General features: G+C 44.6%; 1 protein-coding gene and 1 long non-coding RNA gene across 4 annotated transcripts in view; both read left to right on the top strand.

Moving 5' to 3' along the window:
• Nucleotides 1-23401, top strand: part of TMEM154 (transmembrane protein 154) — a 46743-nt gene that overhangs the window by 4357 nt on the left and 18985 nt on the right. For all 3 annotated transcript variants that reach the window (XM_078069313.1, XM_078069315.1, XM_078069314.1), the window contains exons 2-5: nt 15409-15669; nt 15763-15801; nt 20827-20854; nt 22144-22229. In XM_078069313.1, coding sequence (XP_077925439.1) covers nt 15409-15669; nt 15763-15801; nt 20827-20854; nt 22144-22229 — 414 coding nt within the window. The remainder of the gene's footprint in view (nt 1-15408; nt 15670-15762; nt 15802-20826; nt 20855-22143; nt 22230-23401) is intronic.
• Nucleotides 9834-10750, top strand: LOC118535006 (uncharacterized). Its single transcript, XR_004917008.2, has 2 exons — nt 9834-10184; nt 10318-10750. It is a non-coding gene; the product is annotated as an uncharacterized LOC118535006 (long non-coding RNA).

Raw genomic sequence — 23401 nt, 5'->3', positions numbered from 1 at the left:
GGGCTTTTCATTTCAGTAATATTTTTCACTCTAGAAAATTTTATTCATCTCCAGAAAAAAAGTATACTGTCTTGCTTTTATTTTTTTCTTGTATTAGTTATTCCTTCTTTTATGTCTTTTTAAAAAAACATAGTATTTTCTGATAACTTTTATCTGCCGTGTGTGTAGACCTAATCTTGTTGCTCATTGTATCTGTCGATTCCCATTCCTGATAGAAATCTTGGGGGCACTGAGGACGCACTCTGGCGCACAGGAGATCACTTCACCCCATTTGACAGAAACCCAGATTTTCTGATTCCAGCACCAGGTTACTGTAAATACTTTCCCAACACAACCTAGTCCTGTCACCACAGAATAGTGTTGGGAAGATATGGAGGCAGGGATGAGCCAGGCTTGAGCAGAGCCGGTGGTGCTTGGACCTCAGGCGTAAAGCCCAGCCTTGGGATGGAGAGGGGACAGGCTGAGCAGGCCTCAGGGCTCAGACTCCAGGAGCTGTATGAGGAGGTGCCAAAACCTCATGAAATGTACAAGCCAACAAAGCAGAGTCGGCTGTGGGGGCAGGTCAATTCCAGAAGCAGGTAGACAAGGATGCCAAAGTTATTGCCAAGGAGAAAGAAGTAGACAAAATCAAATTGAAAATCAAAAGGGGGCCAGGGTGCACAGCGTCAGGATGATGGTGAGATCAGCCTGGGCGTGACACACCTGACTGATTAGAACTTTGCCAAAATCATTGCTCCTTCCTTTCCTCCCTCCCCTCGCCCTTCCTTCTTCCTTCCTTCCTTCCTTCCTTCCTTCCTTCCTTCCTTCCTTCCTTTCTTTCTTTCTTTCTTTCTTTCTTTCTTTCTTTCTTTCTTTCTTTCTTTCTTTCTTTCTTTCTTTCCATGGCCTGGTGTTTTAGCTTTAACTTTTAACCCAAGAGATGGACAGGAGCCCCTGAACGCATTATAGCCTCTTATGTCCCTATGGGCCCAAACCTTTGTTCTAGGAAATCCCCATAGGTAAATTTGTCTCTGAATTTAAATTTCCTATATCATCTTTTTCTTTTCTTCTTCTTTTTTTAAAAACATTTTCTGGGGCCTGGGGATTTCCTTGCTTTTTTGAGATTTCTTTATACATGTAAAAAGCTGCCTCTTCTATTTCATTCAGGATCTCTAAGTGTTGCATATTGGGAGAATTTTTCAGGTTACCAACTATACCAGATTACTGGAAAAGGAAATTTTTCTATACAATCAGCCTGGAGAACAATTTGGAAATATTTAGTCAGCTGAATATGTTCATGCCCTACAACCCCAACAAATCAATCCTAGGTATATACCCCAGATCAAAAACAAATGTGCAGCAAAGAGTCATGGCCAAGAATGTTGATTGTAGCATTGTTTGTAAAGATGGAAAAAATAGAAACAACTTAAATGTGCATGTCCAGAAGAATACATGAAACTTAATATAGTCACAAAATGAGATAGCGTTCAACAGGTAAAATTAACGAACTAGTCCAAATGTATGAAGATGACTTAATCTCCAATGTAGTGTTGGCCAAAAGAGCCAATTGAAGATTATTATGCACAGAATGATTACATTTATTTAAAGTTTCTAAAAACACTCCAAATTATGCTTATATTGCTTAGGGATATAGGCATATCTGAAAAGTTGGGACCGATAACGTTAACTTTAGGAGAGCAGTTACCTTTGGAGAGGTAGGGAGGGGAATGAGATCGGGGAGGAGTACAAGGAGGGCTTCAACTACATCTCTGATGTGTTCCTTTCAGAAAAAAACATGACAGTTCTGAAGATAGCAAATGAAGACCCATTGGCCAGTCTCTCTGAGTGTCCTGTTTTTTTGGACCCATGAGCTACAGATGGCTTTTATATATTTAAATGGTTAAATGAAAACTGCATTTTGCTTTCTCTGCTCTTTAAGAAAAAGTTTGCCAAACCATCCTCTGGTCAATATGGAAAAGTGTAAGAAAATTTGTGGTGGGTACTCGGTTATCTGTTACATTGTTCTCTAAAAAAACATGTTAAAAAAAAGTATAACCTCAATACAATTATTGCTTTAAAAATTAATATCATCATATACCCAGTCAATGTCTAATTAGCTCTGATAATTATCTTGTAAATGTTTTTTAATAGTTGTTCTGTTCAAATTAGGATCTAAACAATATCAACACCTTTAAAAAAAAAGGTAGATATACATTCATAATGAAAAATAACTAGAGCACCTCTGAGTTCTTCTCAAGCTTTCCTCTATCTTTCCTTTCTATAATTCCCAATCTCTGAAAGACGGTCAACATGCCCTTATCTCAACCCACTGCAGCCTGGCTACTGTACCAAGCACAGCCACTCATTGCTCTCTCTGGATCACCAGTGACTTCTGGTCGCTAAATCGAAGGGACCCATCTCTGTCCATATTACACGTCTTCCTCTGTATCACTTAACATAATTAATCAATTATAGAAATGCTCCTCTTCCTTGGGTCTTATGATGCCATTTTCTCCTTGATCTCCTATGACCTTGATTGCTTCCTTCCAGTTTGGGGTTAGGAGTCTTTCTCTTCCACCTGGTCCTTTCATAGTAATGTCTATCTTTTATTTCTTATTCCTTATATCCTGCCTGGGCCATGGCATCCATGTTCATGGCTTTCATCTCACTCCTCGGCTGATGATTCCCAAAAAAACCACCTCCCCCCAGGCCTAGCTGCCCAGCTCTAGACCTGCATTCTTGCCGTCAGTTCTCCTTGGACATGTCATGGGGGCCTTGGGCTCAGCATGTCCAGAGTGGAACTCCTTAGCTCCCTGCTAGTTTAGGCCCTTGTTAGCGCTTACCTCGTCTACTTCATTAACTTCTTAACCTATCTCCTTGCCTTTAGTCTCATCTCCGAAACCAATTCCACGTAATGTCCAGAGCAATAACTCTATGACAAAAAGTAATCATTTCCTCCTGCACTTACCCTTCAGTGGGATTTCCTTTCCTTAGCTTCCAAACCCCTTGACATCATTTCAAGCCCCTTATGAGTTGTCCTGAGTTCCTTTCCTGCTTAACCCTGACACTCCCCACCGCACGGCTGAGGGTACAACTGCTTGAATGTGCCAAACTCTGAGCCTTTCTGTGTGCTTCAACTGTAATGCCTTTCCCTGACATCTTGGCTTGATGAACTCCTGAGATTCATTTTAAGGATCTCCTCCTCTGTGAAGATTTCCTGAATCTTCCACCCCCAGATGAATGAAGACCTTCCTTTCCCATGCCCTCATGGGACTCCATACACAAACAATCATACACAATTGCTTTTATTAAACTGTATTTTAGTTATTGGTTTATGTGCCACTGTCCCCACTTACGCGTGTCTGCCCTGGGAGGCTTGGACCTGGTCTCCTTCACCTTTATATCCCAGGACCTAGAACAGTGTCTGGTACATTATAGGCACACGACTGCCTGAGGAATGACATGAAATTTATCCAAGATTTACATGTATTCATGACAAAATCATAACCATTTAAATAATAAAATGAAACTGTGGTAATACCTGGATAAATATGATTTTTTAGTTAACCACATTTTATTTTATTCCAAAATGTTAACAATCTCAGATCTTTTTATGTATAGTTTACTTCTGTCTTCTCACACCCAAACAGGCAACAGTTACTGCTTCCCTTCCTGTAGAGAATATTATGTAGCCACATCCACCAGTAGTACTGAGAAAGTATTCTTGTTTTTTTTTTTTAAGATTTTTATTTATTTATCTGTCAGAGAGAGAGAGAGAGTAAGAGAGAGGGCGAGCAGCAGGGAGAGGGAGAAGCAGGCTCCCAACTGAGCAGGGAGCCCGATGTGGGGCTCGATGTAGGGCTTGATACGGGACTCAATCCCAGGACCCCGGGATCATGACCTGAGCCAAAGGCAGACGCTCAACTGACTGAGGACCCAGGTGCTCCCTGAGAAAGTATTCTTATCCATCTTCCTCTCAAACTAGGGATGGAGTTCAGACCCAGAAAATATACATTGAGCAGCATGACAATTTGCAGAAAGGCCAGGTAGTCACAAACATTTTGGGGAGATTTTGAAAGGAATACAAAAGGAATACAAATTCCATAGATGATAAATTTCAAGCCAGTAAGAGCTGATTTGAAAACTTGAAAAAGAAATAACATTTCTGTATCATAAAATGAATAGAAAAATCTGCCTGGGGGTGGGGATGACAGCACAGAAGCATCTCCTGATTAATTGAAGAAGGTGGTTTGAAAGGAGAGTTATCTACCAGAGCAGGGTCCAGTTGGTGGTGGTGTTTTGGTTTCTTTTCCTCGAAACAAAACCACCAAATCTAGTTTGTTTTGGAAATTTGAATTTTTCTTCTATGTGTCTTTGTTGTATATGAGTTACAATGTCTTTATTCTTTCCTGCTTCCCCGCCCCATTGTAGTTTTCAGAAACAGGAGCCCAGTGGTTATTAGGGTTTGCTGACATGGGCTTTTATCTTCCATTGACAATATTAATTTAAAAATTAATGTACTCTTTTTTAAACATAATGCTTGTTTTTTATGGTCAAGATTACTAGATTTAGCAAATAAAAATATAGGACACCCAGTTAAATGTAAATTTCAAATAAACACTTTTTTTCTAGTGTAAGTACATCTCATGCAATTCAGTGTAAGTAGAGGCCACACAAATATTGCATGGGACATGTTTATACTAAAAAATTATTTGTTGTTTATCTGATATTCAAATTTAACTGGGCAGCCTGTACTTTAGTAAGCTCTATGACTATGATGATCTTTTCCAAGCAAAGACCATCCTTATGTTGGTGCATCACTAAGACCACAGGCATATTGGCCGTGTAGCCAGTTAACAAATATTAGAAGAAAATTTAGGCCGAGTCCTAGATCAATCATTCAAATAACAAGTAGAGGAACTGTGCTGGAAAACACAAAACAAAACAAGCAAAACAAAACAAAAAACATCCCAGTGATTGCATAGACTAAGACCAGGAATCCAAGAGTGGATCAACTTTAGAGAATCTACTAATGTAATTCATCCCATTAAAAACTAGAAGAGAAAAAAAATTGCAGGATCATAATAATAAATGCAGAAAAGAGGTTGGCAAGACAGTGGGATTGCCCAGCATCAGTAGCTCAAGCAGCAACCCTCAATTCTCAGTGCTCAAGTCCTGCTAGATTGCCCGGGATGGAGGGGCAGGATTGAGTCTCTCTCAAGGTAAAATAGGATCAGATGGAAGCAGGGCTTAGAGACCTGGTAAGGGACTTTGCTGACCCCAGAAAATCCAACCCACAATCTGTTCCCCTCAGACACCGCTCCAGAGACCTCGGGAGATGGCCTCCTTCCTCAGCCTCCCAAACTCCTGCTCTCTGCTCCTCCTTAGGCTGATGATGGGAACTTCTGATTGCACCCTGTCCCCCTTCCTCCTGCAGCTCGTGGCGAAGGTACCTTAGCCCCTGAGATACTAGCCCACATCTCCTTTCCCTGCTCTCCCGTCCTCTGATTTATCACAAACATACATCTACCACTGAGTTTTTTGGCTTGTCTCTGTCTTTTGGTTGCTTTCTCTGGCAACTCTGAGCCTGTACTGATCTGAGCAAGGAGTGCCATGCCTGGACAGAGGGCGCAAGAGCCCAACTGTCTCCCTCCCCTACTCAGGGGTGCTGGTAGCAGGCCAGGGAGAGGACAAGGGCGTGGCCAAGGACATTTGTTTCCAACTTACTCTCTAGAATTGTATCCTTGAAACTGGCTATTCGAAAGAGAGATAGAGGGATGCCTGGGTGGCTCAGTTGGTTAAGTGGCTGCCTTTGGCTCAGGTCCTGGGATCAAACCCCGCATCAGGCTCCCTGCTCAGTGGGGAGCCTGCTTCTCCTTCTCCCTCTGCTGCTCCCCCTGCTTGTACTCTCTCACTTGTACTCTCTGTCTCTCAAATAAATAAATAAATAAATAAATAAAATCTTTATAAAAAGAGAGAGAGATAGAAATATAATAAAAATAGAAAATTATTCTGATTAGTAATGATAATAACTATATTTTAATAAAATCCTTTTTTTTTCCATTTTAAAGCACTTGTGTGTCTATTATCCCACTGATGGTAGAAAGAGTTTTAAATGTGAAAAGTGTGTGTGGACTCTGTCCCATAAAAATACATGTATTCCTTTAAACTGCCAGGTACCATAGGCCAGTATAAGTCTCCAGTGTGCAAAAAAGGTAGTCAGAAGGTGAAAAATGCAGCTTTCCCAGGTGAGTAACTTCAAACCGAGACAGCCTGAGGGTCTGGGCAAGTCTGACTAAATATGAGTAAGCTTTCTCTTAAAAAGACATCAAAATAAACAGTTTAAAACAAAAAAGACATCAGAGCATTGTGGGCCCCCTTCGTGGGGCATGTTTTCATCTGATAATGAATTGCAATTGCAGGTGTGTTTCTCAAGGCAATGCGGTAAAAATATAACCAAGCTTCACAAGTAAATTCCCAGAGCAGACTACCGCAGGAAAGCATTTTACCAGATGACCCCCCTCAAAATAAGCAAAGGAAACATTTGTCAACCTTCTTTCAACGTAAGGCATCATCACCTTCAGCCATCCGATGGCTGGAGAGAAAGGCTGTGCAAAGCACAGGCACCGCTTTCCCTGAACTACCCTGTGATCGTCAGAACCTGCCCTTACCCCTCAGGGCTTTTGCCTCACGTCTGTTCAACCATACTTATTCTGACCATATCTTCTTCAGGTAAATATGTCAGGAAAAATATATTAAGTGAATATTTTCACTTAACCAAAATTGTTAAATACGTCATGCAACAGAGCTTACGATGAAAACAACAATCCTTCCGATGCCCTAGTCCTGTCCCCAGAGAATTAGGTCACCTGAGGGAAACCATGTGGAAGACCGGATTCCCCCCACCCTACCAAACAAAAGCTAAAAACATGAAATTTTTCATCACTCAGGATTCTTCACTTGGCATTAAATGGTTCCCCTCATTTTCCAGCGTTTTCTTTAAAATTCCGATAACCTTTTGAGGAAACCACCTGAGATCCCTAGTTCTCTTTGTGACTAAGAACGCACTGTGTGTATTCTTGGAAGAGGGTGGACAGAGGGAAGAGGACAGGCTATTCTTGACAAAAAGGTGAGAGATGTCCTAACAGTGTCTCTCCGACTAACCTGGCCTGTTTACATTTCCTGAGCAACTTGTACCCAATGGCTACCTCACAGCACACAGGGTTCCAGGTGCTGGGGACAGACATGGCACCAAGCTGTCGTGGCCTCGGGCAATAAACGAGTACCTGAATGAACTACTCTCGGATGATAAACAGTTAGCACTCTTTTTGAAACCAAGCAAACCAGAGAAAGGCCAGAACGCTTCAGAAGCCATGCAGGATGGTGTCCCAGGGGCCCAACGTCAAGGAGCCATGGTCCATCCACTTGGTGTTGGCAACTTCCTGCATCACACGCAATCACCCGCCCACAGACAGGCTGGGGCCCGATTTTTAGTCATTTGTTCCCATTTTTCCCTGGCCCATCGCAGCCAGATTCCACAGATGCTGAGCAACTGATTTGTAGAGAGATACCAGAACCGGAGAGAGAGACCATTTATTTGACGGCTGCATACATCCTTTCGCTTTGCTTTCAGAGGCTTCTTTCTGGGTAGGGTTCTCCAATCATCTTTAAAGCTGGTAAGGACTATCTTCACGAATAACAACAAATTAAAATGAAGTCAATTGAATTACAGTTTAACTCAGTAACTCTCAACCCAGCGTAGTTACTTACTGTGTACTCACCGCTGCAATCACCGGGGGAGCTCTGAGAACAGATCGCTGCCCACGTGCAGCTGCAGATACCCTCACATAACGGATCTGGGTGGAGCCTAAAACCCACCAGGCGACGCTGGTGCACAGTAAGTGTTGAGAACGAGAGGTGTTACCAACAATAAAGCACATCTAATTGAGGTTGTTTGGGCAACTTAAACCAGTGGCTGTCGAAGTGTGGCCTCCAGACCAGCAGCATTTTGTTAGAAATGAAAATTCTTGGGGCGCCTGGCTGGCTCAGTCAGCAGAGCGTGTGATTCTTGATTTGGGGGTTGTGCGTTCGAACCCCACCTTAGGTGGGGAGATTACTTAAAAATAAAATCTTAAAAAAAACCCCTTAAAATTCTTGGCCTCATCCCAGACCTACTAAAGCAGAGACTCTGGGAGCAGGGGCCAGCACTCTGTGTTTGAGAAGCCCTCCAGGTGATTCTGATGCTAAAGTTCGAGGACCACTGGTGTAAACCTCCAAGCTGATGTGTCGGCAGTGACCGTTAGTGGAAATGAGGGTTTTACATTCCAGCGCACTGTCTCTTCATCAGACTTACTCGGGAAGGCATGGTTGTGACAGTGTTCTCTCAGTCTAGCCTGGCCAGAGTCTCTCAGGAGCTCCAGGCTTCAGCGATGATTCTTAAGCTACTGCATTCTGGTGATCGAGTTGGCAGCTGCTAGGCAAGCCTTGGGCATCCAACTCCCTGACCTCTGATTCTTCTCCACTTTACCAAGGAGGAGCACAGAGAACAGGAGGGGAGGGTGCTGGGGTGGCCCAGGGGAAGACGGGAAATGGGTAGGGTCGGCAGCAGTGGTTCTCAACCTCGGAGTCACCTGGAGAACTGTGAAAAATCCTGAGGCTTGTGTTCACCGCAGATACCATGAGGTAAAGGTTTGGGCATCAAGAGTGTTAAAGGTCCCCAGGCGATTCTTGCGTGCAGCCAAGGCTGAGAACCACTGGAGAGCTTCTTGGTTTGGTTTTATCTCATCCTTCTCTCACTGACTGGCTCTTTGCTGTGCCCAGATGTACAGGGGTGATAAGAAGTAGGCAGACTTCTTGAGTTTGGTGTCTTGAATATCTTGAAATTCATATCCTCCAGTTACTCCTCAGAGCAGGGCTGAGTTTGAATGCCTGACACTCGACTTGTGTTTTCTTTTGTTTCATTATCTGAATTATAAAATTGTTAAAAATCATAAAAAAATGGGCGCCTGGGTGGCTCAGTCAGTTAAGCGTCTGCCTTCAGCTCAGGTCATGATCCCAGGGTCCTGGGCTCCCTGCTCAGCGGGGAGTCTGCTCCTCCCTCTGGCCCTCCCCTCCCCAGCTTGTGCCCTCTCTCTGTTTCTCTTCCAAAAATAAATAAATAAAATCTTAAAAAAAATGAAATGAAATAAAATAGTTGACACAATTTGTGCACGGAGTCTACATAACAGATGAAAGAATGGGTCCTCTGATTGAGGCCCAACACACTTGATGATATCCCGAGTTTACGCCATTCTCTCAGCCTTGTTCTATTTTATACTATAACAGCATTCTTTCAGTTCGTACGTAATACTTGTTGTTTGTTTTTTTTTCACTTAAAAAAACTAGAGCTGGTTGCATATTTGTTCCACTTTCAAAAAAGGAGAAGTTAGCTAGTTTGCTTCACTGGGAAGCAGAGTCATTTCCACTTAGTGACGGTATTTGGAGCTGTGATGGGGGGAGGGATGTGAGCGGCCCGCTCGGGGGCTGGGGCTGCCCGGCTCACCTCCAGCATTTCCCGCAGTTTCCGACCCACAAGGATTTCCCCCAGGGTCCTTGCCAGACGTGTGGAATATGCGTCCCAGATGTGTTTGCATGCATATAGTCAATGATCCTTTGTAAGGGACGCCGCAACGGTGCAGTTGATGATCTGGTAATTTTAGGATTTGAGGATTAAAAGCCAAGCGAAGTGCTTTCCTCATTCCCGTGACTACGCCCATGATCTTGTAGTAATGCGGCAAGATCTGAGCAAAGGGGGAGAGATGGTGAAAGGGAGAGTGCGGGGGGTGGGGGGGGCGGCTAGATTGCGTTGGGGCCACTCCAAGACAGGGCTTCCGTGGCCCGGAGCCCGGGCCGCCCCGCGGGCATTCCGTGGGCAGCTCACGTGCAGGGCCCAGGGCCCCCCCGCGGGCGGCCCTCACACACAGCCTGTCTGCTTGTCAGGTACTGTCCTCGCTCTTCTTCTCTTCTGTACTTTTGCTGGCTAACGCCTCTCCCTTTTCGCTCTCAGGCTTGATCCTCTCCATTTCTGTAGCTTTCTCAGCTTTAGCCCCCCGGGCCATACATCTTTTACCCTGAAATATGTCCAAATTTAGCTAAGAAGACACAACAAAAAAAATGAAGACATTATAGCAGGCAGATTAGTCCCGTGGGGAGCCGCAGAGAAACTGGTGAGTCCGGAGATGGGGGAGGACGGACGGGAAGAGCGCGGAGGAAGCAGCAAACCCACCAGCAGGTGGCATGAGCGCGGTGCTCTCTGGGTTAGCCGGTGTTGTGAGGCTTGTGATTCCGTTTGCTCTTCAGCCCCACAGCACGGGAGAGGCCGCACAGGGGCCTCCTTTCCTGGCCTTTGAGCAACAGAGGGTTGAAGCCGTGAGGCGCTTTCACAGGCCCTGTCGGTCTGCGTCCTGCGCACCACCCCATACCACGGAGATGTCCACAAAGCCCGCGCACCACGCAAGACACAGCCCTGCCCGCTCGGCTCCACACGCAAGCTCCAGACTCACCTCCTGAAAGAGAGTGCTGGGTTCTCCCGCAATAGTGCTGGACCCCTTAGGTTGTCAAGTGTCGCTTTTATCCCAGAAGCATAGGATGGTTCTTACGGGAAATCACCATGGACTTTTAAGGGGCCTTAGCAAGTGTTGCTTAGAAAAGGCTGGGGTCCAAAGGCATGTCTGGGGACCCCCGTGTCCATTGGGTTAAGAGTTGCTGTTACCCCACAGGCCACAGGAGGAACCTCCATAATGCTCTGGGGAAATGTCCCCTGAGTTGCCCCCTGGACTCCCCTGCCTGCTCTTGTGACCTCTGGCTCTGCTGCGGTTCCCACCTTGGGTTTGTCCACCTCTGGTTTTCTTGCTCTTACCTCTCTGTCCCCTTGGTCACCCATGCTCAGTCACTGATTTGATTCAATGGCCCACCCTGCTTTTCCAGCTCCCCTTCTGACGACATGTAATGCTCCTGGCATGAACTCTTGGGCCTGATCCCCACTGTTTGTCAGCTCCGGCCCCCGCCTTTCCCATCAAACACCACCTGCACCCCCGGAACTTTCCTGATTTAGTTTCTGCCAGTTTTCATCGTGTGAGGCCTGGGCTGGAGCTATCTTGGAGAAGCTGTGAGGGTAGACCACAGGTTTGGTGCTGTCCTCTCTCCCCCTGCACCCAACGCCCTCGCCCCTGCTCTCATCACACCTGAGACAAAATACAGACAGTACGGGGGGGCCTGGGTGGCTCAGTCGGTTAAGCATCTGCCTTCGGCTCAGGTCATGATCCCAGGGTCCTGGGATCGAGTCCCACATCGGGCTCCCTGCTCAGCGGGGAGCCTGCTTCTCCCTCTCCCTCTGCCGCTCCCCCGCTTGTACTCTCTCTCTCTCTCTGAGACAAATAAATAAATAAAATCTTAAAAAAAAAAAAACAGACTGTATGTGCACACGTGCCAACTGAAGGATGGGCAGGGGTGTTTATTGTGGCATCTCTGAAAACGCAAGAGAAACAACCTAAATCTCTGTCAATAGGAATAGGTTATGATACAGCCAAATAATAGGGGGAAAAAACAACTCGCTGTATATAGACAGGAAATAATCTTGAAAACCAATTTTTAAGTGGAAAAAGCAAGGGACAGAACATATATAGATTTTGCTACCTTTTGTGTTAAAAAAAGAAAACGGGAAATGATACTTACATATGCATGGAGTTTCTCTGGAAGGCAACAGAAACAACGGCTACCTCTGGGGAGGGAACAGTAGTAACTGGGGGACATGGTGTAGTGACATTTCCTTTCTGACCTTAGTACCATGTGTCTAGTACCAATTCAAAAATTCTAATTAAAAACAAGATAAACACCGTATATGTGGAAATGTGGAAGTAGATGGGGCTTTGGGGATCACCCCTTAGTTGTACAAATTAGGACATTAATCCACAGGGGTAAATAATTTGTTCAAATTCCCGCTATTACGAAGTGACAGAGCTGTGACTAGAACCTTCGCTGTCATTTGGTGCTTATACTCTAGGGAATGTGGCTTCCAAATCATATGTAGCAGAACTTATAAATGACAGGGTTGTACCCCAGGACAAGACATTCGAGACTCAGTTTCTTCATCTGTAAAATGTGCACAATAAAGTTGTTGTGAAGATGAAATTAGGTAGTGCCTGTTATCCTAGCTAGTTCCTAGCATACGAAGCATCTGATAAATGCCAGTTACTGTTATTTATTATTTTTGGCTATGATGGTGTTGGATGGGGCAGAGAGGGCTGGGAGGAAGGTTATCATAGAAGTATCTGGAGATGAAGGCTTGTAGGGTAAAGAAAAATAAAACAGAGAGGGAGAGAGACCAACCCCTTGGTTCTTATTTATTTAGGTAGTCACTAGAGATTCTGAGAGAGTAAATGATGCTTAATGTGGAAAATGTATGTTAGGGTGTATGTGAGAGAGATATGGGGAGAGAAATTCCAGCCCTTTTCACTGCAAATTGTCACTAAAGGCCACCTGTGACCAGCACTGCCCCTTATGCTAAAAAATGAATGTACAACCCGGGACCATCTGGTGTGCTTCTTTCCATTTCTCTTTCATTCCTGATTATCCAAATGCCCTCTTTATTCCTGCTACCTTATTTCCTTTCCTATTTTCTCTTCTTCTGGGGCCATGGGTCAAGTGGTGACCCAAAGCCTTCCTTGGAGGGGTGCCTGGTTGAGCATCTGACTCTTGGTTTTGGCTCAGGTCGTGATCTCAGGGTTGTGGGATCAAGCCCTGCAATGGGCTCTGTGCTCAGCGGTGCATCTGCTTGAGATTCTCTTTGTCTCCCTCTGCCCCTCCTCCCGCTTGTGCTCTCTCTCTCTTTTCTCGCTCTCTCTAAAATAAATAAATTTTTAAAATAAAATAAATAAAATTAAAAAAAAAAAAAAAAAAGCCTTCCTTGGAGAGGTGCCGAACACATCCTGCTCTTCTGGGCAGCTTTGCTCACAGCACATCTGGGCTGAGGAGCTTAGCAGGAGACCCACAAAGCCAAGGCTTCTGGGACCCATCCCCCTGCCCTTCTCTTTCATGCCAGAAAGCCACCTCCTTATAGGCAGAGGGGCAAGGACATGGGGTTCCCTCTCTTGTTCACCACTTGATGACTGGTAATCATATTCCGGTCTAATTGGAAGGAAAATACCATGTGAGATTCAAAGCTCAGGTTCAGCGACTAGCCCTCTTGGGTTCAAATCCTCCTCCATGATTGCTCTGTGACTATGGGCAAGTTGTGTAACCTCTTTGCCCCAGTTTCCATCTGGGAAAATGGTAAGGACAAAATGAGATAATCTGGGTAAAAGGCAGAGCACAGGACTTGGCTTAGTCAATTCTCTATAAAGGTTAGCCTGACATAGTGGCGGCAGCCTCACTGTAGTAGAAGTAAGCAAAAGAGATAAAAGGCAAGTCTGGGGATTCGAGGAAGGTCTGTAAGCACTGACCTCAAGGAATAGGGTCAGTACCACCAATTGCATCTGCATATGTGCCACTCACCCCCACCATTTACAGGGAGACATTTACACTCTCCCTGTAAATGTCTCGTCGTCACCTGCTGGATTATCAGTGAAGAATGCTATTTGGTCTCAGTAGTTCGGCAAGCAATGTGACTCTAATGAGGAGATTGTTCTAGTGGACAAATATCTTTTCCTGGTTCGGGGTGATACATGATGCATCAAAGCTTTTAACATATGCTATCATTATTAACTTATTACCTTATTTTGAAGACATAAATATAAGACAAAGCCATTTAACCCAGACAGAAGTCAATAAATAGTAGATATTTTCTTAAATCCTGCTTTTGGTATAAACACGCGAAGAATACCGGTTAGTTAGACTCTGCAGTTTGTAACTGATTCTGATGGTTTGGGGTGACATTTACCAATGTGATTATCAAGTGGATTCCCTGGTCTTGGAGGAAACTGAAATGTTCATCTGTGTAACCAAAAAAAAAAAAAAAAAAAATTAGAGTGTGATCAAACAAATATTTTTATAAATTAAATCAGAGGAATCCCTTGTCATTCAGTTGCGCAGATGGATAAGGTGTGGGATGGGCCCTGCAGGGGCCCCCTCCGGCATTCCGAAGGGTGACCTAAACTCTGGTTATAGAGCATGGCTTGAAGCAGCTGACTTTTCTGTTTGCACAGCACCTTGCACTTTAGAAAGGACTTTCCCATACATCATCTTATTTATTGGGTAAGTTTTCTATGGCCTAAACTCATATGCTCTCTTCCTCGGTGGGCCCCATTTGAACGATAGACGTTATACTATGGTAGGATGAAAACCTTCAGCTTACCTTACTGTGGTCACTACATAGCCAAGGTGAGGGGAGATTTTTCAGATAATCATCAGGCTCATAGTCCTTCCTGCCCTGGGATGAGCCCCAGGATGGTTTTCCAACACAATCTGAAATTCAAACAGAATAAACTGGTTTATAGCTTCTTAATAGGGAAAGTTCTAAACATGCTTTTTATTAAATACATTTAAATATTGGTGCAGTTTCCTTAGTCCCTAAGGGAACTTCCTCCTTGAGAATGTTGCCTTACAAACGAAATCCACACTGTGTTTTTATTTAGAACCCAGGAAGATTTCTGTCAGATAATCTCAGAGAGACTCAGTTCTCTGCAGAATGTGAGAACTGACACTGAAATCTAATCAGTCACCCCAGTTTCCAAAAATTCTTCCACACCGATAGGTAACCTTTTATTAAAAATTAGGACAGTGCGGGGCACCTGGGTGGCTCAGTCGGTTAAGCGTCGGACTCTTGGACTCTTGGTTTGGGCTCAGGTCATGATCTCAGGGTCGTGGGATCGAGCCCCATGTTGGGCTCTGCGCTCAGCGGGGAGCCTGCTTCAGAGTCTCTCTCTCCCTCTGGCCCTCCCCCTCGGCTCCTGCCCTCACTCACACGAAGGCACACGCAATCTCTCTCTCTCAAATAAATAAATAAATAAAATCTTAAAAAAAAATTGGGACAGTGTGCATTCCTTTATACCCAAGTATTACGAGGAAAGTAGTTAACTTCTAGTAGATATGAATTTACATTTATAGCATAAAAATAGCATCATACCCTATAGGAGATGTTCTGGAGTATCACCCTTTTGACACAAAAAAGCTTCTCAGTGCCCTTCGCGTAAGTGTGTCTAACGTATCTGGTCAAGGCTAAACTGCCTGCATTTGTGGGAAGTTTCTCTCTGGGCTCTGATTCCATGTTCAATATACTCCCAGCTCAAGCTCCATTTACGCTAAATCAATACTCTGTCACACCGAACTGGAAGACCAAACGCAGTGGATCAAGTTTACCACTGGATGCATGTAGGATATATTTAAAAATCACTGAAAACATTACATAGTAGCTTTGTCTCCATGGCACTCTCAATTTTGTGTGTGTCCCTACAGATATCTCTGAGGAAACAGAACAGTCAGCAGAAATGCCCCTGGAAGAGGAAAGGAGAGATGAAGATTTTCATACTCAAACTACATTTGTTGCCGTGACCATGGGAGCATTCATGGCAAATTCAAGTCTTGGCGACATTGACGAGGATGAAAATCAGTTGGAGTTTGTATTAATGGTGTTGATCCCACTGGTTTTATTTGGGCTCCTATTTTTATCAGTGATAATCCTTGTAGTACGCTATAAAAGAAAAAGGACCAAACAAGGTAAATATTTTGTATGTTCCCATTTCCAGACAATCGCTTCATGTGTTAATGAACAATCAGTAAAACAAAATATTTTTTGCTTCTTCTACACAGAGCCTTCTAGCCAAGGATCTCAGAGTGGCTTACAGACATGTGAGTATGATCCTAATGCCTGTCTGGAGTGGGTGATGGGGAGGAAAAAGAAGGGAGAGGTTTTAAAGTTGAGCAACCAGGACTACATAAACTAGTAAATGATGAATATCCCCTTATTTTTCAAAAAGAGAATGGCTTTAGCCTAAAATTAAAACCCACAGCTACCCTCTCTGTGCCTAATCCAGATGAGGGCCTTGTCTAATATCGGCCAAGAGGTCCGTGCAACATTCCCTAAAGTAGAGGAAACGTTCAAAAGGGCGAAGCGGTGGGTCAGTTTGGGGTTGGGGATGGGAAGGCTGAGACCTTGGGCTTGTCTCCACTGGAAGAGGATTCTTCTGCTGTATGTTCTGTATATTATATAATATATTCTGTGTATTTCTGTCAAAGATATTGTTTTCTCCTCCATGCCCGATTTGATTGTGAAAAGGCCTGAGTAAAGCATTGTTCTTATTCTCATTAAAGCTATGCTAACCTTTGTATGAAATTCCTAGTTGGCTGAAGATTCCCAGCATCAAGCTGAAACCGATCTGATAGAGAATCCCCTAGGTCAGAGATGCCTCTGCAGGTATTCAGTTCCAAATCTAGGAGCAACAAATACTAGGTATCAGGGTGCTTCTAAGTCCAAAGCAGACTTGAGGACTTTTGGCTTGTGCTGGTAAAAATGACTCTAATTAGACTTTTTAAAGTTGAAGCCTTTAGTTATTACAAAAATCAGTCAAGGGATGGGACCATCTTTAATGAGCTACATATTGATATGTACATACAAAAACTCACTGTATGTCCCTCACACTCACTAACAGGGCACCTCTGGCTTTGAGATCATGCCCTTGGCCTGCAGGCCTGGCTCACTCTCCTTGTATCAGGAGAGCCTTTAAGCTCTCGGCAGGAGCTATAAATGGTCATTTTTCCATAATGCCAGCAGGTATGGTGAAAGTGAGCTAGGGAAGAAGCACCTTTCTTGGCAGGAGCCAATATAATAGATTCCAAGGGAGTCGAAAAAACCACGTTTCTCCACTGCTTGAAATTTCAGGGTGACCTAGTAACAATGGTCACATGGGAGCTCCTTTGTAAGCTAAAGAAAAAGATAAAGCAAACGGAGCTGCCTGGACCCCATTTTCTTAACCTCAGGGACAGTAAGAAATTCCTGCCTAAACCATAGCCCTGCAGCCAGTCTTACCTAGTGATATTATGGGACCTGGGGGGGGAGGATGGGGGTGTCTGGTCAAATGTGCCTGCTTTCAAGGCTCTAAATACAGAAAAGGATTTTTCGTGGGACTTCGTTGTGAGCATCTCCAAAGTCAAAAGCCATTCACCATCAAGAACTGGCCTCCTTCTCAGAGGGCTCATGCACCCTGCTGGAGCCATGCTCCAAGTATTTGCTGTTCCCGGAGCCTAGCTTACACACACGTTTATGATGCTTACATGCCTAGTGGACACTACTCTTCTGTTTGGGATTTCCTTCTTGTCTGCTTGGCAAACTGCCACCCTATTCTTCCATGCCCAGTTCTGAAGTTTTTATGAAGCCTTGAGTAATCACTCCCTGGGCAAAATGAATCACCACCTCTTCTGTGTTCTCACTTACTGTGTACAGCATTTACGTTGCGTAAGTTGGTGACTTGTCTTTTTTCTGTTTTTAGTCTCTCTTACTAGGTTAGGTTCTCTTTAAGGTCCGAGAGAACCAAGAACTTGTCTTACTTATCTGGTTTAATGGTGTGATGTGGAGGTTAGAGTATGGGCTCTGGAACCGCACTAGCTGGTTGGCTTTTTTCCCTAGCTCTACGACTTCACTGATTCAGTTTCCTCATCTGTGAAATGGGCAAATCTGACACGTGGCTTGCAGAGCCATCGTGAGAAGTAAATGAACTCATCTATGTAAACCACTTCAGAAAAAGAGTAGCTGGCATATTGTGTTAGCTGCTGCTGCTTATTATTATTGCCCCTTTGACCTGACACAGTGTCTAGCCCAATATATATCAGCTGCTCAATACATGTGGTTGAATGAACGAGTTAATGAAACAGCGTTAGTACTTTTTTATTTTTTTAAAGATTTTATTTATTTATTTGAGAGAGAGAATGAGAGAGAGAGCATGAGAGGGGGTACGGTCAGAGGGAGAAGCAGACTCCCTGCCGAGCAGGGAGCCTGATGCGGGACTCGATCCCGGGACTCCAGGATCATGACCTGAGCCGAAGGCAGTCGCTTAACCAACTGAGCCACCCAGGCGCCCGCGTTAGTACTTTTTTAAAAGAACACCTACCTATTCTCAGAGATAAAAACAAATTCGAAACTTATCCTTAATACAAACTGGCACATTCTTTTTGTTTTAAAATATGCCTCACTTTAAGAGAAACAACACAGAGATCTTAAAATTTCAAAACAATTGCTTATCACAAGTTTTGATAGAGCTTTATTTGAATATTTCCTTTAATATACATACAGATGGTTAACTGCTTAACACATGGATATCTCTTCAAACAAACTAAATGCTGAAAAGTTAAGCACTGCTGTCTGCCAAAGTCCACCCATTCATATTTAACATTATAACGCAGATCAATAAAAGGAGAGGGGCGCCTGGGTGGCGTAGCAGGTTAAGCATCGGACTCTTGATTTTTGACTCAGGTCATGCTCTTAGGGTTGTGAGATCGAGTCCCACGTCAGGCTCCATGCTCAGCAGGGAGTCTGCTTAAGATTCTCTCTCCCTCTCCCTCTGCGTGCCGCCCCTCCCAGGTCTCTAAAAAATAAATAAATAAGTCTTAAAAAAAATAAATAAAAGGAGACTGTTCAAATTAACAAAATTTGATTTAAATATTTTTTTCCAGGAAAAATAAAACTGTCACGCTGGGTCAGACCAGCATTTTGCTTGGAAAGCATCCAAAATGATGTTTTGTGGGAGGGCATGGATGATGTCGCCTCAGAAAGTTAGAAACAGACACATTGGTTTCTCCCCCCCACGTGAATAGTGCCTGGTGTGTTCTTCTCCAGCAGGAAGTAAGCCTGCACATTTGATGACTGGGGAGGACCCGGCCAACACCTTTAGAAAGAGCCCTTCTGACCCTCGATCACATTTTTTCCTTTGGGCTTGTCCATTTCAAGTCCAGGAGAAGGGAAGTGCTGGGCAGTAATTTGCTGTTCTATTGCCCTTCTTCCTAGACCTCCGGGAGTTACATTTGTAGCTGTTCTTATTTAACATTTATTAAGGGTCTCGACGGGCTGTGTCTCTGTGCTAGCTGCAGGCATCCCTTTAACCAGGCTGTGGCGATGTGAAGCCTGGCTCAGCTCAGAACATCTCCAGAGAGACTCTCTCTTGCTCAGGGTTCCGCACGGAAAAGAAAAGCTAAGCCAGCCGGTCCCCTGTGGGGGTCCACGCCCCCCGCCCCCCCCACCCGCGCAGCCCAGCAATCCCACCACCCACCACCCCACCACCGGAGGTGCACAGAGGAGAGTGGCTGACAGTGGGGGCATGGGCGTGCTAAGTGGGTGTAACTGGGTGCTGGAGGCAGAGGACAAAGTGGGGAGGAGGGTATGACATGGAAGGACTGTAGGAGGGAAAATGGAATCAAGTGCAGGTGGGGGGTAGTGTAAGAGGTACATTTGCCCTCCGGTTGCAAAGGGAGTAGATGGCTATTAATAAAGAGATAGAGGCCAGGTGGAGAGGTGCGGGCAGGGCCTGATTGCTGGGGACATGTAATTGGTCTCCCTCCTGGCTTAATGCTCGGCTCTGGTGAGCTCTCCCAGATGTTTTTCTGTTGCCATGGTGGCTGGGCCGGGGTAATGGTCTCGGAGCAGGAGAGACGAGGCCACAGAAGGCTTTTTGCTCTGTTTGAATACTGATTACAGGAGCTTCGCATTTGGTGCATCTGGAGCACTTTTGTAATGGGTTTTTAAACTTTTCCATCATCTGCATGCAGGGTTAGCTTTTGCTCTCCACAAAGCCTGCGGGCACTCAAATTATAAAGATAAATCCATGCCTTCTACGGTGGGGCTGTGGGGCCACTTGTTCTCTGAGAAATTAGTGTGGGTGTGTGTGTGGGGGGGTGTTACTAAGCAGGAAAAGAGGGGGAGGAAAAGGGGGGGAAGTGACAAAACAGGGGGATCTTTATGGGTCACCTGTAGGGGAGGCTCAATGTGTAGGGACTTTATTTATAGTAAAACCCCTTAAGGAAATAGCATGTCAATTTGAGATTAAAATTATATAAAAAATATAAAGTGAATATACTCCCCTTTCCCCAGTCCAAGTGTCTGAGGATCAGGTACCTGCAGGGAGCTTCAGATTCCTACCAGGGGCCAGAAAGACATAACCCAGAGGCCCTGGGAGGTAGGCAGTAATGGCACGAAACTTCCATCTGTGCCTAGCTTTCCTGGATCAGCAAGGCCGTGAAAGCTTGCCAACCCTCAGGAAATGACAGCGGCTCCCAGCTTCCAGGAGCTCAGTTCCCGGGGCCTGCTGGCTGTGTTTCCTCGATGGGGACCTGCATTTCTGCAGGCCTGGCGAAAAGAGACCTCTGCTTGCCAAGGATCGGGAGCATCTGACTATTCGGTGGACCTCTGCAAAGTGGTTTGCTTCTTGATGGTTTTCACATCATAGAAGGTGCTGGGGGCCTATGTTATCCACTCACATGACATGACTGCCTCTTTCTCTGGATGCATTGGTTCCCCTGCCAAACAAAACGGAGCTGGAGCTGGGGCAATGCGCCTTGATTCTTGCCACACGTTCATCTGGAGTCTGATGGGCATTTGACAGTCTGTTACCTGGTTCTCACCTCAACCACAGCAACACAGAGCAGGTTTGCTCAGAGCTTCGATTTTACGATATTACGAAGTCCAAAACTGGGTGTGAATTTGATCCGCGTTGGACCATCCAGATTAAGACCTCAATTAAGACCAGATTAAGGTTAATTATTGCTCCCTTAAAAATGCGATTTGAAGTCATCTCTTGTGTTTGTAAAGGAGATTTCAGCTGTTGTTGAACTAAAAAGTTGTTATGGACAGTGAAAGCTAACATGGCCTTTATTTTTTTTTCTCTTTAGGTGAACTGGGAAGTGAAAACAACAAAGTGTAAGTCCCCACTACCTCTGACCCAGCTCAGTGAGGACAAGGATATCAGGGAGAGGAGCAGATTAGAAAGCCATCTGCTTTTTATGGGTTTTTGTTCTGATACCCTTGAGGGACCCTTGAGGGGCCTCTTGCTTCCTGGGCCCTGGGAGAGGGCCCTGAGCAGCCTACAGGGATGCTTGCTAGGCCCCCAACCTCAATTCAGTGGGGAGTCTGGGTGAAGAACAGGGTCCTCTTTAGAAAAAACTAAATCTTTTTGATTACTACCAGTTCCAAATGCATCGTAGTTCAATATTCTGACACTGGGTGTATTTCAAGGACATCGGTTTGTTTACTCTGGTTAAACATTTTATCACCAGGAGAGATATGTTCCCTGGTATTAAAGGAGGAGAGCCCTGGTAGAAGCCTAAAGTTCATGCGGCAGAACCATGGTGGGGTGGGAGGGAGAAAAGGAATGGAGGCGGAGAGGAAGGAAGGGTGGTGCAGGGAGAGAGAGAGGGAGGGAGGAGAAGGAGGGGAAAGATAGGGAGAGGGAGGGAGGGAAGGGAGGGAGAGAGAGAGAGAACAAGATTCCACCAGAAGATTGTTCTGGGGCCCTGTCACCACCCCCGCCCCCGCTTTCCCCCTAGCAACCTTGCTTGTTTAGACACTTGGCTCACTTCCTCTCCACGGTGTCACGCCCATACTGTGGTTCAGAGCTGGTGGTCCTCCTCCCCAACCCCATTTACATTAACCAGGGCCTTCTCTCCCATAACTGTGGGCTCTGAGCCCTGAGAAGTGAGTGCGGTGGGTTTCTGAAAGCAAGGGCTCTATTTCTCCATGACAGAAAAGCCTGGGAATTGAAAGGAGAAGTGAGGAAAGCAACCTGTTCACAGTGGCCTCTTGACCTGGGGCACAGATCAGAAACCTCAAAGAAAGGGAAATGAAATTAAGCAAGGCTTAATTTTAGCATTTTAGCTCAACAGGGCAACTCCCCAGAGGATCCTCACGGTGGAAGCCTGTTGGCTCAACGTTGTACCTTCTGGGGGGCAGTCAGGGTCTCCTGGGCTCCCCTTGAGCTGCGTGCCCTCCGTCTTTGGATCAGCGATAGAGGAAGGTTTATTTTAGTTCTGGCCTTTCCTCCTTTTAGAGTTTGGTACGTGTGAATAGGGCAAACCCCCCCATCTGCCCTGGAGTGTCACACGCGACCTCAAGTTCACCTTTCTCCCACTCAGCATTCCAGCCTCTCCCCAAAGGAAACTCTGCCCAACACACTTCTTTTTGTTTTAACATGGTTTTTGCTCTCTCTCTAGCCCCATTTTTGAGGAAGACACGCCCTCTGTTATGGAAATCGAAATGGAAGAGCTTGACAAGTGGATGAACAGCATGAATAGAAATGGTACGGTCACCTAAAGTTCTTTTTCTGTCTTCTCTAGTATGAGAAGACTGTCAGAGTTTCAGAAATACCCCGTAAATCCTGGAGTGTGTCAGGGTGAGCCCAAGCCACATTAGATCTGGAGCACGCAGGCCGTGAACCTGGGGCTGACCATCGTTAAAGACTCCATTTGATTAGGCCATCACTTGGTGCCCTTGGTGTTTATTCTTGTACAAGCTTTTCAAAGAAGCCAATGGTCTTTTTTCAAACAAGGAAGTCTTCAGGTCCAGATTATCTGGAAAAGGTTAGCATCGGGCATTACCTTAAATATGGTAGCATCTAGAGATCTACGATTTTAATCTGTATATGGTATAAAACTTTACCACATATAGTTTACATAGATCCGTGCTGTCCAGGACAACAGATGCTAGCCACATGTGGCTATTTAAATTAAAATTTCAAAAAATGAAATAAAGTTAAAAATTTTGTTCGTCAGTCACTCTAGACACATTTTGAGTGCTCAGTAGCCACTTGCGGCTCATAACTACTATATTATACAGCACAAATCTAGAACATTTCCATCATATAGAAAGTTCTATTGGACAACACTAATATAGTAGTAGTATAAATATTCCCATGAACTTGTTGATATCTGGCAGTAATTGTATGTGTTCTTTACTTTTCATTGAATCAATGTTCAGATTTAAAAATGATGGTAGCTGTTTTTTTTCCTTTTTAAAGTTCTGCTTAAAAAGTCAATAAGTTATTTTAATGCTCGGATTAAATTAATAAGATCCAGTATTTATATTATCATATCATTCGTATTTTTCACATTCGTCTTTTAAAAATACTCTGGGGTCTGTCAGATTATTAGAATTATTGTACCAGAGACTTATCAACATAAGCTTTCCAGAAGATTAGAACCATTCAATGAACTTGTATACTTTTGAACAGAACCATTTTTCATAGCCCAGTATGGAGGAAAGAATGGCTCTGTAGAACATTTAAGGATAGGGGCGGGTCACTGAGATAATCCTGAGGTAGTTTCATTTTGTTATTTTTAGTTTATAAAATATACCTACATAATAGAATTTGGAAAATGCAAAAAAAAAAAAAAAGTAGAAAGAAGAAAAGAATATACCACCCAAAGATAACCTCTCTTAATCATTTGCCATATTTCCTTTTGTGCCTGGGAT

The sequence above is a fragment of the Halichoerus grypus genome, chromosome 3 (assembly GCF_964656455.1).
Source record: "Halichoerus grypus chromosome 3, mHalGry1.hap1.1, whole genome shotgun sequence".
NCBI classification, from domain to species: domain Eukaryota; kingdom Metazoa; phylum Chordata; class Mammalia; order Carnivora; family Phocidae; genus Halichoerus; species Halichoerus grypus.
Note: the sequence above shows the minus strand (reverse complement) of the source record. Positions and strands in the feature narration are given on the sequence as shown.